Source organism: Notolepis coatsorum (assembly GCF_963971535.1).
Source record: "Notolepis coatsorum genome assembly, chromosome: 19".
In the NCBI taxonomy this organism is placed as follows: domain Eukaryota; kingdom Metazoa; phylum Chordata; class Actinopteri; order Aulopiformes; family Paralepididae; genus Notolepis; species Notolepis coatsorum.
This window is the reverse complement of record NC_140183.1, coordinates 54,959,737-54,979,900: the sequence shown is the minus strand read 5'-3', so window position 1 is coordinate 54,979,900 and position 20,164 is coordinate 54,959,737. Positions and strand designations below refer to the sequence as shown.

Here is a 20,164-nt window from a genome sequence, read left to right as displayed (position 1 = left end):
CAGAGCGTCGGCATCACAGCAGCCACTTCTGGCCGAGCAGCAGAGCGTTCTAATGTTATAAAAGTGATCATTCACTGTAGTCGTTTCAGCAGTCTTGCCTCTATCTAAGTGCATCTACACGTGAGCTAGCGACCACTGCTGTCCCCATTGTCCACTGTAAAAAGACTCTTGTTCACTTCTATTCGTTTTGGGGACCTATTATAAACATTCTTGTTAAGTATAAACAAACTGCAGTTTGATTTAAATAAAACAGACAATTCAGTCACAGGTAGTAACGCGTCTGTTTTGACATTTGACGTCTTTACAGATTAATTACCTTTCCTTTGACATACGTTTGACACAGAAAACACCATCAATGGACGAATCACATTGCTGTAGTTTGTTTATACTTAAGTCTGATATTTAGACCAGGTCCCCAAAGTGAATGGATGTGAACGAGGGCACCTGGAACGAATGGAGACATTGAAAGCGGATAACAGGGACAGCACTGCTCACTAGCGCACTTGCATTGTAGAAGCACTTCGATGGAGGTAGGCTGCTGCATTTTGACAAAGTGGCAACCCTTTTAATGGTCCTGTTAAGCTCCCAGGGTCCCCCAATTGGCAATATAATGCTGTTCTCGTCATAAATCGATCAATACAGACCGTATTAATTAATGTTGCGTTTCTTTTTCAAATGTAGCCAAGAGTAAATACCCTAACCCTATCAAAACAGCAGTCAAAGTGTATATTTTCAGCACTACATTTATTTACCGATGTTTTTAACATTTTGTTTCTCTGAATAATGTAAATTCTCTGTGCATTGCATCGGAAAAAAGTGAGTAGTCACAAGAGGAAAGATCCAGATTTAACACTGCCATTGGAAAGAGGAGATTTGGCCCTATCCATAATAAGGTAATTTATAGGCCTGATATTCTATATTATATATTCAAATGCATTATAATTCAAATAGCATGTGTCCGGATGGCAGAATTCAGTACTGTATCTACAAATCCTTCTGTTTAATCATCTTCCCTTTATTCATTTGCTTAGGTTTTTTGTACACTTGAAGAAGGTGCTGAATGAGCTCAGTGAGCGAAATCTGATCACCCGCAGTTTTAGCATAGTGTTATTCACTGTCAAAGATGCAAAGAAAATTTGTAATGTTTCATTACGATTTACTCAAGCATAGTAACAGACACAATATTTCTGACCCTGGGAATACATTCCCTGAGGTCCATAGATGTTCATAGATACCAAGAACATGCTAATTGACGTTGTAGAAGTGGAGCAATCTTCCATTTACTTGGCGAATTTTCTGAAAATAGGGCTAGAGCTTAACAGGTTAATGGTATCAAGCTAACTAGCTAAACTTGCCAACATGCTAGCTGACACTCAGTGAAAATAAGTCTTGTCAGACAACAACTTGACACAGCTTCTTTTCCATTTACATGCTTGCAGGAGGGATAACTCGTTAAAACATGTAACAGACTCACAGGCATAGTTTTATATAGGGACGCTAGGGATACGTTGTTTAGCTGGGGTGGAGGGCGTAGAAAAAAATCCTTATTGGGGACTGGAACACGGACATGCTACGTAAAGCAGCACCGGTCTTCAAGGCCTTCAGTAGGTTGTGATCTGCACGGCCTCAGCCAGCTAATCACCCAACCCACAAGGGTATGTGAATCAACTCAGACTACCATTGACCTCATCCTGACCTCTGACAAGTCCAAGATCTCCAATAAAGGGGTTATAGCATGCGGGTTAAGTGATCATTATATGATATTCTGTACCCACAAAAAGCTAAAGCAAAAGGCTGGCTGTCACAAAACAGTCACATCTAGAGACCTCAAAACCTACTCTAGCGAGGCCTTTAACCTTGAACTGGAAAGCCTGGACTGGTCAGATGAGCTCAATGGTACACTGGTTGAAGAAACCTGGCTTGGCTTCAAAACCAAATTTTCAACAATACTAAACAACATGGCCCCCCTAAGAACCACCAGGGTAAAAAATCGCACTGAGCCGTGGATGTACACTGAAATACTGACCGCTATGAAAGCCAGAGACAAAAAATGCTCTGAGTTTCGTAAAAGTCAGTCAAAGCTTACCAAAAGCACGAGCAGTGAACTCCAAGACCACGTGATTGAACTCAAACTAGAAAGAAACAGACTAAGAAATGACGTAAACTCCATGATCAAAACTGCTAAAAAAAATTTCATCAATGACAAAACTGAGGAAAACAAAAAGAAACCACGTGAACTTTGGAAATTACTCAATAATCAACTAGCCTGCAGTAAAAAACTTAAAACCAGGTTCTCAAACATAAACATACAGACGGACAACACGCTCATCACAGACAAGCTGGATGTAGCCAATTACTTAACCCATTCTCCGCCGGGCATTGTACCCATCCTAAACCATCCTCTGCCAGCTCTATTTGTCTATGGAGATGTTCACCTTCTTTGCAGGGCTCTAACTTTTTAAATTGTATTGCTAAATTGACATTACTATGGCCCATTCAACGTCAATTATCTATCGTTCAGGATGTAGGAACGTTTTACTTTTTCATTCACACATTCATACAAAAATACGGTCTAGAGTATAAATATATTTTTATCGTTTTCTGCAGTATTTCATAGAACGTGAGATATAGCCATACATGCATATATTAGATCATCAAATGCAGTTTGATACCGATCGACGCCAGATAAAAAATGTCAACTGTGCATGGTCCTACAAGTTATGACTGATCATGCGCGGATGAACGGAGGGGGGGGGGGGGGGGGGTCGTTTATAATTCCGTGACCGATGTTAAATGATTCATGTAGTATGGGTGATATATTGATCAGAGCAGTTTGTATCGAAAATGGTAAAGAAAAATGCTGAAACTCACCCCAGTCTCCTCGTAGCGTTGGGTGATGAGTGGAACAAAAAGATCGCTATTATGGGATGTTGATCGATGCGATCCATTGCCGGGTTGTATATTACTAATACAATGTTGATTATTGAGTTATGGCAAAGATCCATATCCACGGTGTCTGTATTGAGCCCCGGGACGATCACCGAGTGGCCGGACGAAAATAGGGGATGGACCAAGCACTTCCGGTTTGGCAACTCGTCGATCGGCCACGAGGTGGCGGTATTGAAGTGTTGCAGAGTTGAGCGGAGTCCTACAGCACCAGCCAAGACTCCGTGGGTGAAATGTGAATAAAATGACGAAAATATGAAATATTGATCTCAAAGACGCCTTACGGCGTCATTGGCAGATTACGCATGGCGGAGAATGACGTGTTAACACGTCATCGGCGGAGAATGGGTTAAACACTTTCTTCACAAACATAGCCACAACACTGGTAAACAAACTACCCTCCCACTCAGGGCAGTATGGGGTAGAACACATAGTAGCATACTACAAGAACCTAGGCGTCCACAAAGACAACTTCAAACTGGAAATGGTAACTACAGATGAGGTACTCAAAAAACTGAGCGCCCTCCAACCGAACAAGGCCACTGGCCATGACAACATCCCCTCCAAATTCCTCAGAGACTCAGCAGCCGCCATTTTTTGTACACTTGAAGAAGGTGCTGAATGAGCTCAGTGAGCGAAATCTGATCACCCGCAGTTTTAGCATAGTGTTATTCACTGTCAAAGATGCAAAGAAAATTTGTAATGTTTCATTACGATTTACTCAAGCATAGTAACAGACACAATATTTCTGACCCTGGGAATACATTCCCTGAGGTCCATAGATGTTCATAGATACCAAGAACATGCTAATTGACGTTGTAGAAGTGGAGCAATCTTCCATTTACTTGGCGGATTTTCTGAAAATAGGGCTAGAGCTTAACAGGTTAATGGTATCAAGCTAACTAGCTAAACTTGCCAACATGCTAGCTGACACTCAGTGAAAATAAGTCTTGTCAGACAACAACTTGACACAGCTTCTTTTCCATTTACATGCTTGCAGGAGGGATAACTCGTTAAAACATGTAACAGACTCACAGGCATAGTTTTATATAGGGACGCTAGGGATACGTTGTTTAGCTGGGGTGGAGGGCGTAGAAAAAATCCTTATTGGGGACTGGAACACGGACATGCTACGTAAAGCAGCACCGGTCTTCAAGGCCTTCAGTAGGTTGTGATCTGCACGGCCTCAGCCAGCTAATCACCCAACCCACAAGGGTATGTGAATCAACTCAGACTACCATTGACCTCATCCTGACCTCTGACAAGTCCAAGATCTCCAATAAAGGGGTTATAGCATGCGGGTTAAGTGATCATTATATGATATTCTGTACCCACAAAAAGCTAAAGCAAAAGGCTGGCTGTCAAAAAACAGTCACATCTAGAGACCTCAAAACCTACTCTAGCGAGGCCTTTAACCTTGAACTGGAGAGCCTGGACTGGTCAGATGAGCTCAATGGTACACTGGTTGAAGAAACCTGGCTTGGCTTCAAAACCAAATTTTCAACAATACTAAACAACATGGCCCCCCTAAGAACCACCAGGGTAAAAAATCGCACTGAGCCGTGGATGTACACTGAAATACTGACCGCTATGAAAGCCAGAGACAAAAAATGCTCAGAGTTTCGTAAAAGTCAGTCAAAGCTTACCAAAAGCACGAGCAGTGAACTCCAAGACCACGTGATTGAACTCAAACTAGAAAGAAACAGACTAAGAAATGACGTAAACTCCATGATCAAAACTGCTAAAAAAAATTTCATCAATGACAAAACTGAGGAAAACAAAAAGAAACCACGTGAACTTTGGAAATTACTCAATAATCAACTAGCCTGCAGTAAAAAACTTAAAACCAGGTTCTCAAACATAAACATACAGACGGACAACACGCTCATCACAGACAAGCTGGATGTAGCCAATTACTTAACCCATTCTCCGCCGGGCATTGTACCCATCCTAAACCATCCTCTGCCAGCTCTATTTGTCTATGGAGATGTTCACCTTCTTTGCAGGGCTCTAACTTTTTAAATTGTATTGCTAAATTGACATTACTATGGCCCATTCAACGTCAATTATCTATCGTTCAGGATGTAGGAACGTTTTACTTTTTCATTCACACATTCATACAAAAATACGGTCTAGAGTATAAATATATTTTTATCGTTTTCTGCAGTATTTCATAGAACGTGAGATATAGCCATACATGCATATATTAGATCATCAAATGCAGTTTGATACCGATCGACGCCAGATAAAAAATGTCAACTGTGCATGGTCCTACAAGTTATGACTGATCATGCGCGGATGAACGGAGGGGGGGGGGGGGGGGGGGGGTCGTTTATAATTCCGTGACCGACGTTAAATGATTCATGTAGTATGGGTGATATATTGATCAGAGCAGTTTGTATCGAAAATGGTAAAGAAAAATGCTGAAACTCACCCCAGTCTCCTCGTAGCGTTGGGTGATGAGTGGAACAAAAAGATCGCTATTATGGGATGTTGATCGATGCGATCCATTGCCGGGTTGTATATTACTAATACAATGTTGATTATTGAGTTATGGCAAAGATCCATATCCACGGTGTCTGTATTGAGCCCCGGGACGATCACCGAGTGGCCGGACGAAAATAGGGGATGGACCAAGCACTTCCGGTTTGGCAACTCGTCGATCGGCCACGAGGTGGCGGTATTGAAGTGTTGCAGAGTTGAGCGGAGTCCTACAGCACCAGCCAAGACTCCGTGGGTGAAATGTGAATAAAATGACGAAAATATGAAATATTGATCTCAAAGACGCCTTACGGCGTCATTGGCAGATTACGCATGGCGGAGAATGACGTGTTAACACGTCATCGGCGGAGAATGGGTTAAACACTTTCTTCACAAACATAGCCACAACACTGGTAAACAAACTACCCTCCCACTCAGGGCAGTATGGGGTAGAACACATAGTAGCATACTACAAGAACCTAGGCGTCCACAAAGACAACTTCAAACTGGAAATGGTAACTACAGATGAGGTACTCAAAAAACTGAGCGCCCTCCAACCGAACAAGGCCACTGGCCATGACAACATCCCCTCCAAATTCCTCAGAGACTCAGCAGCCGCCATCACCCCAGTCATCACACACATAATAAACCTCTCCATAAAACAGGGACACGTCCCCAAGGACTTCAAAATTGCGAGAGTAACACCCCTGCACAAAAAGGGCAGCAAATTAGACCCAGGCAACTACCACCCTGTTTCTATCCTTACATCCATCTCGAAAGTCATGGAAAAAATAGTATACGAACAGGTCTAAAAGTACCTCACGGGAAAAAAATCTAATCTACGAATTCCAATCTGGTTTCAGAACATCCCACTCCACTGACACATGCCTTCTCTATTTGAACGACCACATCAAACAAGAGGTGGACGCGGGCAAATACTGCGGCATGGTCATGCTGGACCTACAAAAGGCCTTCGACACTGTCAATCACACCATTCTGATTGACAAGCTAAAAGCAATTGGCTTTGATAGTCTATCAGTGAGCTGGATACAATCCTACCTGGAGGGGAGAGAACAGATGGTGGAGGTAAACGGTACCCTATCCCCACCCCCCTCACAGTGAGCTGTGGTGTTCCACAAGGAAGCATACTAGGACCGCTACTATTCCTAATTTATGCAAATGACATGTCATCAGCTTGTGACTGCAACTTGTTCCTGTTTGCGGACGACTCAGCCCTGCTGGACTCTGACAAGAACAAGTTACAGGTTGAAAAAGCCCTCAGCTCGGAACTAGGCAAAATCTGCATATGGCTCGCCGACAACAAACTATCATTACACATGGGCAAAACAGAGTCCATTCTCTTCGGTTCAAATAACAAACTCAGCAAGACCGACGGCTTCTCAGTTACAGTGGGTGACAATATTGTCACAAGGAAAGATGAAATTACCTACCTGGGTTCCATCCTAGAGGCTAATCTTTCCTGTGACAAAATGGCATCCAATGTAATAAAAAAAGTCAACCAACGAACTCGATTCTTGTACCGGATCTCCTCTCTGGTAAACAAGAATACCCTGAAGACTCTGGCAGGAGCACTCATTCAAGGGTACTACGACTATGCTTGCACCTCATGGTACCAAAGCACCTCAAAGGCACTAAAAAACAAATTACAAACATCTCAAAACAAACTAGTCAGACTACTGCTTGACCCGACTCCTAGAACCCACCTCACCCCTGCCCACTTTGACAACCTAGGATGGCTTAGAGTAGACGACAGAGTACAGCAACTTGCAATGGGCCTGGTCTACAAGATACACTACACGACCAAGGTACCCATGTACATGTCAAAATACTTCCCAAAGGTCAGTGAATACCACGATCACAACACCAGAGGGAGCTCCACAAATCATGTTAAACCCAGATTCGGCTCAAACAAGGGACTAAACACGTTTCGCAATTATGCCACATCAATGTGGAACGCCCTACCCAAAGCTGTAAAGGAATGTGAATCACTACCCACCTTCAAAAACACTCAAAAAACACCTACGGGAGACTGCAATTCGAAACTGGCCCCTACAAATGTCCTAACCCAGTTGTACAGTAAATTACCAAGTATGGCTTTGTCAGTATTCCAATGTACAGTGTACAGTGTGTCCATTTGTATGCAGCAAGTGCACATGTAGGCCAAATGCATCAGTTCAAGAGGTTCAAAACAAGTCAAGAGGATCATCTAACCCCCCCCCCCCCCCATATTTACGCTCAAATTATCTTCTGCAAGCGCACTACCAAAGCTCAAATCAAACCTACGCCCCTGAACTCACTTCATCTTCTCGTATGTTAGTAGAGTCTCTTTTATTAAATTCTTTAGTGTGTCGGACTGCATTTACAAACACACTCGATATATATACAGCAGAGTGATGGGAAACAAGAGAGATGAAGAGGAGGTATGACATATAGGTCAAGGGTCAGATTCCAACCAAGGATGTTGTGATCACACGGTATGTGCCTTAAGGTGCTCCCATAGTCGAGCGGACTGTACACAGACTGGACTCTGCGGAGGTCCACTGGACTCTTTGAGCTTTCATAGTCGAGCGGATCTCCGCGGACCAATTTCCTACATGTCTCGCACCAGTTTACACCAGTTTACACCAGTTTACACCTCGCGCCAGTTTGTGTGACACCAAGTGGGCGCCGCGGACGTCCGCGCGTCAGAAAATAGGAGCTTCGCACTTGGACTCTGCGTTGGGTCCGCTTTGAGTACCCTTTGGGTCAGCTTTGAGCCCGCGGGAGTCTGCTCCGTGTTCAGTCCGCTCGACTATGGGAGCACCTTTAGCTTGGTGAGCCACATCCCCTTATTAAAGCATGTATGTAAGGTTAATATTCCATTTGGCCCTGCCCTCTAGTTCAAAAGCTCCTATGCCTTACTGTGTAGTCTCGTCTGTATGACATTTTGCAGTATATAACAATATTTTAAGATATTCCATGGAGTTTTTCACCATTAGTTGAAATTGGCGCACAGTAGGAGAAAGGGGCATCTGACAATCAGGTGTTCTTACAGCACGCAAGATGGCCACCACGAGCACAGGGGTGACGTAGAAAACAAAACGAGTGCACTGGAGGCGTGTAAACACGCCCTTGTGCTTCATTTGATTGGTCCACACAAACTTCCTCAAGATCTAACGGGTTAACTGCCTGTCAATCGAAGGAGGTCGGACTCAATACAACTTCGCCAAAAAACGAAAGTGAAACATAACACGGACGGGATGTAAACATTGCCAGAACAAAGACAATGGTGAGAATTGACTTAGCAAAGGTTGTATGAGGTAGGAATTGTATTCAGCTTGTAGACTATAGAACAACAACAGAAAACTGTCTATGTAAGTGGAAATGTGATTATAAAGAAAAGAGTTGTTTACAATAAAGCTGTTGAAAAATCCTCAGCATTATTGAGTCTACTTAGATTGATCTGCAAAGTCTAAATAAATTAGTTTGACATGTATTTCCAAAAAACACTCAAGTGTAGTTTAGTCGACAAACTACAACCTTCAGCCACGTCGTCGCAGTGTCATATACGTCATACATCAGACTGGCAATACGTCATCCACCCTGATGTGTGGTCGTCACGCCTCTTTTTGGAAGAAAACAACTTGGGGGAGTTAACAGGGGTTAAGTGGTGTTTGTCAAACCACAACTTTAGGACAAAACTAACGGACATAAATCATGCCAAAGACTATCAAGTCCCAGAAATACTCATTACCTCTTAGCTTTATGTCACCCAGAAATTCACAAGAGTAATATTAAATGCCCAGATAGGGAAATGGGGAAATGTCTTGGGAAATACCAATACCATAAAGGAATACTGAAGGAGCGTGCCTGTAACCAGATCTAACATAACTTTTCACAACAGCGCGAACACTCAATGGTGGCCAGTGTTAGAAAGTACAGGTGCAGCTCAATAAATTAGAATATCGTGGACAAGTCTATATATTTAGCTGTATTGATGCAGTCATTTGTGCAAAAGGAGCCCCAACCAAGTACTGAGTGAACATAGATGAACATACTTTTCAGAAGGCCGACATTTCTATATACAAAAGAAAAATACATCTATTTTAAATTTTTTATTGGTGATACAGAATTTTGGGCTTTCATGAGCTGTAAGACATAATAATCTAAATTAAAACAAATAAAGGCTTGAAATATTTCACTTTGTGTGTAATGAATCTATAATGAATGAATGAATGAATGAATGAATGAAAAGTTTATTTTTGAACATGTATTTCTCCATATTCCTCCAAACAAATCACGGTATCTTTTTCAGTCAAACCAAACAATCATAACAACAAATAAAAAAAACATAAAAAAAAACATAAAAAAAAAAGAAAAAAAGGAATTATAAACAAAAAGGTCAAGAGCAATGTGTTTGGTTAGCAGACATGTCCAAAAAAGGAGTAGATAATCTACGAGAGTTTCGCTTTTTGAATTGAATTACTGAAATAAAATAACTTTTCCACAATATTCTAATTTATCTACTTAACATGATGCACTAACAAAACAAACTATTTCAAACAACGCCCTGCTGACACGTCTTATCCAGGCCAAATACAACGGCCACCAATGGCGACGGTGTCCGTGTTTCCCACCAAAAGTGGACTCACTATCCATCTCACAGCTTCTTTTCCTATCCCTGTGTGCTGCGATAATGTTGAAGTCTGAACTGTGCACTGAGAGAGGAGACGGTCATTATCTCTTCACTGGCATCATTAGCAAATAGTGAATCGAAACATTCCCCTGGTTTCCCCGATTCTTTTCTTGTTCTCTTGTGCTGTGAGAGACGAGGAGAATCACAGCGAGAACACAGCCGAGTGCCAAGCGTTCCCTCTCTTCACCAAGGCACATGCAAAGCCTGGCGCAGCAAGCCTCCGCATCCTCAGGTCTAACGCAAGTAAAGTAAACGAGTAGTGTAACAAGTTACTTTCCCCAGGGAGTAACATGTTACTTTTGAGAGAAGTAACAGGTAATGTGTAATATTACTTTCATTGAGTAACAACCCCAGACACGTTTATCGGCAGCAGCCGTATTAGTTTACAACATATTATTTTATTTTTTAGGAGAACAGTATTCTCCGAGGCACATGTGTGTACAATGTTAAATTAAAAAGGTATTGAACCAGGGGGGGGCGGGACAAGTGGAATATCATTTCTGCTGTCTATCCCATTAGCTAAAAGCAACCCAGAGACTTTGAGAAAACAAGCTGCTGTCTATTCCCTTAGCTAAAACAACCCAGAGGCCAGTGAAAGCAAGCTGTGTCCCTCCAGGCGAAGCTATTCTGTTGAGTCATCCTAGTATCTCCCAAGAAAAAGAAAAAAGAAAATGAAGCAAAAAGAAAAAAACTCCAAACATTCCAGCTTTTCACTCTGCTGGGTTGCTGTGGTGAGCAGCGGACATAAGTTCATCTGTCCTTTTTAAGAAGCTCGCGCACACACACTTAGAATTATTTAAGGGTTTTTAAAACTGCAAAACAAAGTACAAAAGGAAGGGAGCACGGCGCTCTTTAATTAGTGCAGCACGGGCATAAAATAAAAGGCTTCAATGTCATGAGTCCCTGACCTGTTTGATGGCATTACGGAACAGGTGATCCACCATCATCCAGATCTCCTTAGGAATGTGCAGAGGCTTCTCGGTGCTCACCGCGCTCTCATCCCCCACGCCCTCATCCCCAGTCGTCTCAGCCTGTCGAAAAAGTCAACGGTGGAAAACTCAATGTGAGGAGTGCAGCGGGGAGCACATCGACAGGTCGAACGAGATAGGAAAATACATAGTAAACATTGGATAGGATTTCTACTAACAAACACTCTCTTGATCTATGACATTTGAAAATCAAACACATCAGCAGCCATCCAGTGAGCATATTTTGGAAGACAGCAGGCTGTTTTGTAATGCTAATACCCCCATGGACAGCCCCTCCTGCTGGCACTGTGTTCCAGGTCAAGGGTGATTTCCAGCTTGGCAACAAGCTCCACAAAACCTAATGTCCCACCCTGACTTGAGCACTGCATGAGGCCCTTTCTTAGGACAAAATAAAAAGCAACTCCCCAATTTATCTCAGCAGGGTTTTGCCTGCATCAACAGTAGAACAGTAGTAGAAAAAAAGTCTGCAGCGAAAAGTCACAGAACGACATCTGTGATTTCACTTTGTGTAGTTTTAATTTACAGTAGCAGATCACAAGTTGGCAATCCTTTATGGATCGATATATTAATTTACTCAAGATGAAGAAATCCTGCTTTTATTTTGATACGACCAACTCACATACCGTAATTCCTCTAATAGTAACCTGTTTTCTATTAAAATCCGGGTCTCTATTAATATCCGGGTGCGCTGTTGAGCTAAGCAATTATAAGCCGGCCTCCTAATACAAACCGGGTTACTAATATACGCGTGAGCGAACCTCTCCTTACTTCCGTATGGAACACGGGTCGCGCGTAGCACATAACACATAACACAACAACAACAGAGCTGAAAGTAGCTGACGGTAAAAGAGCATGTTGCTACCCACAGCACCCGGAGCTGCTAACTGGCTAACGCTATGAGAGCCAACGTTGCCACGCCCTACCCAAAGCTGTAAAGGAATGTGAATCACTACCCACTTTCAAAAACACTCTGAAAGAACACCTATGGGAGACTGCAATTCAAAACTGGCCCCTACAAATGTCCTAACCCAGTTGTACAGTAAATGACCAAGTATGGCTTTGTCAGTATTCCAATGAACAGTGTGTCGTCGTCGTCCCCCCCACCTCCAATGTACAGCCCCCACCCACCCACCCAACCTCCCCCAATGTACAGTTTCTACGTCAAATGTATATACACTCTTTTTCTGGACACTTTTTGTATCACAAACAGTACTGTATTTGCAAATCTGATATGTCATAAATGTATAGATGTAGCAGTACTGTCTATCTGTATGTCATATATGTTATGATGAATTGAAAATGGGGGACCCTGATGTAAACAAGACGAAAGTCTTTCTCTGGTCTGCATCCCCTTAACAATTGTATGTATTGAGCTGTACTGTACCCATTCTGCAATCTGTTAATAAACTTTTCAATCAATCAATCAATCAATCAATCAATCAATCACCCACAGCACCCGGAGCTGCTAACTGGCTAACGTTATGAGAGCCAACGTTGATACCCACAGCACCCGGAGCTGCTAACTGGCTAACGTTGAAATGACCAGTGACCACCTGTAATTGCACTGTTTACTATTTCATACAGTACTTGGTTTCAATAAATGAACCCAGTACATTTTACTGGGTTCAAACTGACACAAAATGTTGATTTATTCATTATGATCCGTTTGAAAATTAGAAATATAGGCCTCTCTCTTATACATGCCTCCTCCTAATACAAGCCTGGTACCCGCTACAGTTGAAACAAATACAAGCCGGGGTTACTATTAGAGGAATTACGGTAGTATATGACCATATTCACACAGTGGCCATTTTGCTCTCTTTGGGAACAGGGTGGAAATGAACCCAACCTGGGCATGACATGAGCAAAATGGCCACCGTGTGAATATGGTCAATCTGGCAACCTCCAACTCCTTTGTTATGTACATTTACATTTTACATTTAGTGATTTAGTGAACGCTTTTATCCAAAGCGACTCACAAATTGTGAACAAGTCAGCAAGAGAGGTACCTCTCTGCCAGCAAAGTGTTATTATTAGTGTCTTTATTTGTCAAATAGTGCATAGTAGAATAGACATATTAGCATGATAGGTAGTAGGGATGCACCGATTTTTTATATTAAAATATATTTTGTTTTTAAGAGTTGTAAAGGCTCACAAGTGTGTTTTTGATTTGTTGTAAACAAAGACAGAAAATAAACTTCATTCATTCAATTAATAAACTGTATGCCTCACTGTCACTGTGTGGAAGAGACTGGGATCATTCTTTTGTGCAAGTAAACATCAGGCTTGACTTAAAACATTACTTTCCTAACTTAGTGAAACTAAATGTAACAAATTAACACATAGATATAAATGTACTGAATGGTTATTTCTTATACATTTTTTTTTAAATATCCGATATTATTTTTCTTTTTTTTACAGATACCCGATCCAGCTATTTTACTGAAATCGGCGGCCGATACCGATACCAATATCGGAGCATCCCTAATAGGTAGTAGTATAGTATATTAGTAGTAGGGTACAAAATAGTAAAAAAGACAGTATTAAGGTTAATTGTACAACTTTGCCACATACATCGACATGATAGGAGCTCTGCAGGTAACCAGTCCTATATCCATACAACACACATAACCATAGCATGCATGCTTTCACATCTATCCATCACCATGTAAAGACAGAGGTGCTCTCTTTACGTTTCAGGGCCACATAAATGTGTCCCTGCTCTGCACTAGCCCCTAACCAAGACAACTGTGTCGCTATTGAAGAATTTCGACAGACACTATAATTATCTCTATGCTGCCTTCGCTTCTGTGCGTGAGTTGATCGATCATCAAATCTCATCATAGGTCTTTCCTGCATGCCTTCCTTGCAGCAAAGGAGCTCGGCTTGCTCCTAGAAGTTGTACAATCCCATCCTAAATCTAAAGAAAGGGCAAAAGCTTTACACGTTTGAGTACTTCGGAGTTAACCATTAGCTTTCGTGGTGAAGTCATAACGCCACCCAGGAGATATTCGATTTTTTGATTTAGGATGAGATTGTACAACTTCTAGGAGCAATTTGAGTGCCTTTGCTGCCAAGGAAGGAGCAGAGGAGCCTAGGATGACATCCAGTAAGCGTCAGCAGTGTCCACACAGGAGAGAGAAGGCGGCGCAGAGAGAGACTATTCCATCGCGGCAAATCAAAACGCCTCGGCAGCGATCCAGTCGTCTCAGCTAGGCACTTCACTCTGCGCCCAGAGGGTGGCAGCACTGACCAGCTGTTGGAGGGCCTCCGCAGGCGTGTCCTGGATGGGCTCCCTCAGCCGGCACAGCGTGTGGATGGAACTTCCGTAGCAGCTGGGCAGGTAGTTCCCCGAGACGGAGATGAAGTAGTCCTTGCCCCGCTCCAGGTGGAGCACCAGGATGTCCTCGATCTGCTGCCGGCCCGAGTTCAGCTCCGGCGCCATGGAGCGGTTCACAAACACCTCCAGGTCGATGTCCACATGGCCACCTAGGGTGTTCAGAGAGACGGGACACGGTAGGTGAAGGAACAGGTTGGTAGTCGGTAGTCGGGGGTTACTTCCTACATATTTTGTACTAATCCAATTCCATCACCTTTCCCCATGACTATTCCATGACATATAAAGCAGAATTTGTCAACAGTAGATTTGTTTTGTGGAATAGCTGGTGTGAATGTTCTAGTCTTATTTTCACTAAGTGCACTTATCACAAAGGCTATTAGGACATTTATGCAAGTTATTATTCCTTAAGAAATGTGACTAGAGCCCCACAGGTGTTTCAGTTTGGGGGTTGATGATGACGAGCAGTATAAAAGGAAATGGCTGGTGCTATGCTCTCCCTCCTTGGTCTCCAGCAGCCATTTAGTCGTTTTCGGTTTGTACATTTTTACCTTATACTGAAGTTAATTCCTGTTAACTGTTCATTTGTAATTTAATCGTTTTATTTTAAATAAATAATTAGAAAAATTACAATACATGCCACCCCTCGCCTAGACCAAGTACAGAATTGTGGGAACACGTCTGCCACGGAGAATTGCGTGCCGTGCGCTACATGTGCGAAAACGCAGCTCCAGGCACGTGCCCACACGAGGCAAATTATAATTTCTTGTGTTTCACACGGACGATAATTAATGTTGCTTATGCTGCCTGTGGACCACCAAAGAGGCTGGAATGTGAACGTGAAGAGATTTGAAGCGCGGATTGCAACGTGGAAGACAAGAGAAAATAGCGATGAGCAAAGAGAGAAAGGCCCTAGAAAACGCCAGAAATTGTCAAGTTTTGGGATAATTTCAAGCAGAAAGAAAAGGAAAACCCTGTACAGTGTGTCTATTGTAAAATCAAACTAGCACCACAATAGCACTTCGTCAATGCTTCAGCATCTCAGCAGAATGCATTCAGTCCACAGAGCTGAGCTGACACAAGGTAACGTTGTCATTAGCATTTAACGTAAATCTATAATGGTTTGATTGCCATTATTGAAATGATGGCTAGTAAAGAATGTACGTTAACTTTATTATGGCTACATGTAATGGCTGGTTAAGAACGTAAATCAATATGGTGGCACTGGCTAGTTATTATGTTACGTTATCCAAGTTGCTCAAGAAAATAACTTTAAAACAAAAGTAATTTCTTATCTGATTAATCGATGGAATAATGGGTAGAATGCAGGATTACTAAAATAATGGATAGTTGCAGCCCCAGTATGGTTTACTAGACGCCATGTTGATGTAACGCTGGTCATGCAGCTACAGGGCTTCCCAACATCATTAATATGCAACAACCCAACTGCTACGGCAAACTCCCTGACACACACCCCCACACACATGCCGTCCACCCCCCCCCCTCCCTCCCTCACGCCCCACACATACACCTGTCCACCACCCCCCCCACACACACCGTCCACCTCCCCCAAACACACACATCCACCCGTCCATCCCCACACACACGTCCCCTCCACACACCGTCCACCCCACCCAAACACACACATCCATCCGTCCATCCCCACACACACCGTCCACCCCCCCACACACACACATCCACCCGTCCATCCCCACACACACGTCCCCTCCACACACCGTCCACCCCACCCAAACACACACATCCATCCGTCCATCCCCACACACACCGTCCACCCCCCCACACACACACATCCACCCGTCCATCCCCACACACACGTCCCCTCCACACACCGTCCACCCCACCCAAACACACACACCCACCCCCCCGTCCACCCCCACCGTCCACCTCCCCCAAACACACATCCATCCGTCCATCCCCACACACACCGTCCACCCCCCCACACACCGTCCACCCCACCCAAACACACACACCCACCCCCCCGTCCACCCCCACCGTCCACCTCCCCCAAACACACACATCCATCCGTCCATCCCCACACACACCGTCCACCCCCCCACACACACGTCCCCTCCACACACCGTCCACCCCACCGTCCACCTGCCCCAAACACACACATCCACCCCTCCATCCCCACACAGTCCACCCCCCCCAAACACACACAACCGTCCACCCCCCCCACACACACACCGTCCACCCCCCCCACACACACCGTCCACCCCCCCACACACAGTCCACCCCCCCCACACACACACAGTCCACCCCCCCCAAACACACACAACCGTCCACCCCCCCCACACACACACCGTCCACCCCCCCCACACACACCGTCCACCCCCCCACACACAGTCCACCCCCCCCACACACACAGTCCACCCCCCCCACACACACCGTCCACCCCCCCCACACACACCGTCCACCCCCCCACACACAGTCCACCCCCCACACACACACCGTCCACCCCCCCACACACACCGTCCCCCCCCCCCCCCCCCCAAACGCACACTGTCCACCCCCCCCCCACCACACACACATACACTCCTTCCTATCCCATTATTTAGAAGTCTCTTCTGCGCGACGGATCTGAAATTTCACTCAGATCTCAGTCGATGGCGGTCATAAGTCAAAATCAAAGCCATGCGAGCTATATTACTACATTATTATATATGATATTGTTTCACTTCACATTTCAAGCTGGGGGGTCGGTACTAAGGATGTTGGGATTAACCGCTTTCACTATAAGTGCCGTTAGAAGACATCACGGTTTCCAAACCATCACAATTTTAGACGCTACAATAGCTAATCAATTGATTTTACAATTACTACAACTGAAATTAAGAACAACGTATGTAATTGGAAATTGTCATTTCAGCGTCTTTTGTTTTCACCCTCTCAGTCTATCACGCTACAGCGATGTTGTCTTCATAGTGAGCCCAATAGTGAAATAGGACAACTGACATCCATGGTTTTAGTAGGGATGGGCAAAATAATGATTTAATGAATTGAATTTTATTGAATTGAGTTATTGCCGAATAGATAGAAAAATACAATAATCAATGTAATCAGAGCAGTTTTTTGGCATTGCAGCGTTTCCTTCCAGAGCTTTTTTATTCAACAAAACCTTGGACCTCGACCCGCCGTCTTGAATGCACCAAAGATAGACGTGAAATCACACAAGGAATACAGCAGCAGCCATTGTTTACGGAGGCAAATCACCATGACACAGAAGCTTTAACCGCATGTGGATTCTACTCGGAAGTTAACCAGGGAAGCTGGTTCGATCCCCCGGACCGGCAGGAAAAATCTGGGCGGGGAAGTGAATGAATAACTATCTCCCTTCCCTCAATACCAACCACTGACGTGCCCTTGAGCAAGGTGATGCAAGAGGCTGCATACCCGAAGCTTATCTGCAGAACACTGTTGTTTTTTGTTCGATATTCATTTTAAGCAGAGTGATGGACAGAGGATTCAGTCTTCCCTCCTGTTGGGGGAGCATGTGATGTTGGCGAGCATGTGACCTTACGGAGAAAACAGCAGTTGTTTTTTCTCTAGCCAGGTGTCAGAACACACCACAACCATTTTAATGTAGTATAAGATAAGATAAGATAAGATATTCCTTTATTGATCCCCTTGGGGAAATTCAGGCATCATAGCAGCATGGGGGGGAGGGGGGGGGGGGGTACAGGTAGTAAAAAAAACAACACAGGCAGTGTAAACAATTGGGTCAATTTTGTAAATATAATTTACTATCTAACTAGCTGAAGAAAATATTCACATTATTCACAGTGTCACATAAGGTGCAGTATGCATAAGGTAGTGTTATAATTTACTATCTACTGAGTATACATTATTCACAGAATCACAGTATCCACTGAAATATACATTATTCACAGTATCACAGTTTTCCGTATTACCGTATTGATCTAAATAGAAGACCACCCTGATTATAACACACAGCCCCTCTTTTATCTTGTTTTTATAAAGAAAACAAGTACAGCCTATTTGACCAGTTATTCCAACACATATTTACATCTTTTAAATGGAAGTCTTCTTTACATAAGATACACATTTATTAACTTTTCTTAAAAATGTCTTTCTTTTTATTTGAGCTATTTAAATAAAAAAAAGTTTTTATTAAAACTGTAGTCTACTGGTAGGCCTAGTTTAATGTATACCGGTATCTCACATTGAAAAATAGAACCATAGGTTATATTTCAGTCAGACTCATTGATCACCATGATGTTAAATACAACCATAAGTTATATTTCAGTCACTCATTGATCACCATGATGTTAAAATAGAACCATAGGTTCTATTCCAGTCAGACTTATTGATCACCATGATGTTATCATAACTTCACCTCAGTCCTGAACTTGGTTAACTTGGCCTGACTTTTCAATCATCTGAAACCTATAGATCAGCCAGTGGATCATCCAGCATTGATTGATTGATTGATTGATTGATTGATTGAAAAGTTTATTAACAGATTGCAGAATGGGTACAGTACAGTACATCTCAATACATACAATTGTTAAGGGGATGCAGACCAGAGAAAGACTTTCGTCTTGTTTCCACCAGGGTCCCCCATTTTCAATTCATCATAACATATATGACATACATGACATACAGATAGACAGTACTGCTACATCTATACATTTATGACATATCAGATTTGCAACTACAGTACTGTTTGTGATACAAAAGTGTCCAGAAAAGGAGTGTATATACATTTGGCGTAGAAACTGTACATTGGAGGAGGTTGGTGGGGTGGGGTTGGGTGGGTTGGGTGAGGGCTGTACATTGGAGGTGGGGGGGGGGGGGGTTGGGTAGGGGACACACACACATTTTACACTGTACATTGGAATATTGACAAAGCCTTACTTGGTCATTTACTGTACAACTAGGTTAGGACATTTGTAGGGGCCAGTTTCGAATTGCAGTCTCACGTAGGTGTTTTTTGAGAGTGTTTTTGAAGGTGGGTAGTGATTCACATTCCTTTACAGCTTTAGGCAGGGCGTTCCACATTGATGTGGCATAATTGCGAAACGTGTTTAGTCCCTTGTTTGAGCCGAATCTGGGTTTTACATGATTTGTGGAGCTCCCTCTGGTGTTGTGATCGTGGTATTCACTGACCTTTGGGAAGTATTTTGACATGTACATGGGTACCTTGGTCGCGTAGTGTATCTTGTAGACCAGGCCCATTGCAAGTTGCTGTACTCTGTCGTCTACTCTAAGCCATCCTAGGTTGTCAAAGTGGGCAGGGGTGAGGTGGGTTCTAGGAGTCAGGTCAAGTAGTAGTCTGACTAGCTTGTTTTGAGATGTTTGTAATTTGTTTTTTAGTGCCTTTGAGGTGCTTTGGTACCATGAGGTGCAAGCATAGTCGTAGTACCCTTGAATGAGTGCTCCTGCTAGAGTCTTCAGGGTATTCTTGTTTACCAGAGAGGAGATCCGGTACAAGAATCGCGTTCGTTGGTTGACTTTTTTTATTACATTGGATGCCATTTTGTCACAGGAAAGATTAGCCTCTAGGATGGAACCCAGGTAGGTAATTTCATCTTTCCTTGTGATAATATTGTCACCCACTGTAACCGAGAAGCCGTCGGTCTTGCTGAGTTTGTTATTTGAACCGAAGAGAATGGACTCTGTTTTGCCCATGTGTAATGATAGTTTGTTGTCGGCGAGCCATATGCAGATTTT

General features: G+C 43.3%; 1 protein-coding gene across 1 annotated transcript in view; it reads right to left on the bottom strand.

Moving 5' to 3' along the window:
* Positions 1 to 20,164, bottom strand: part of inpp5b (inositol polyphosphate-5-phosphatase B) — a 59,742-nt gene that overhangs the window by 3,290 nt on the left and 36,288 nt on the right. Inside the window, exons 10-11 of the mRNA XM_084335857.1 lie at positions 14,366 to 14,601; positions 11,032 to 11,154 (exon numbers count right to left, since the gene is read on the bottom strand). Coding sequence (XP_084191983.1) covers positions 11,032 to 11,154; positions 14,366 to 14,601 — 359 coding nt within the window. The remainder of the gene's footprint in view (positions 1 to 11,031; positions 11,155 to 14,365; positions 14,602 to 20,164) is intronic.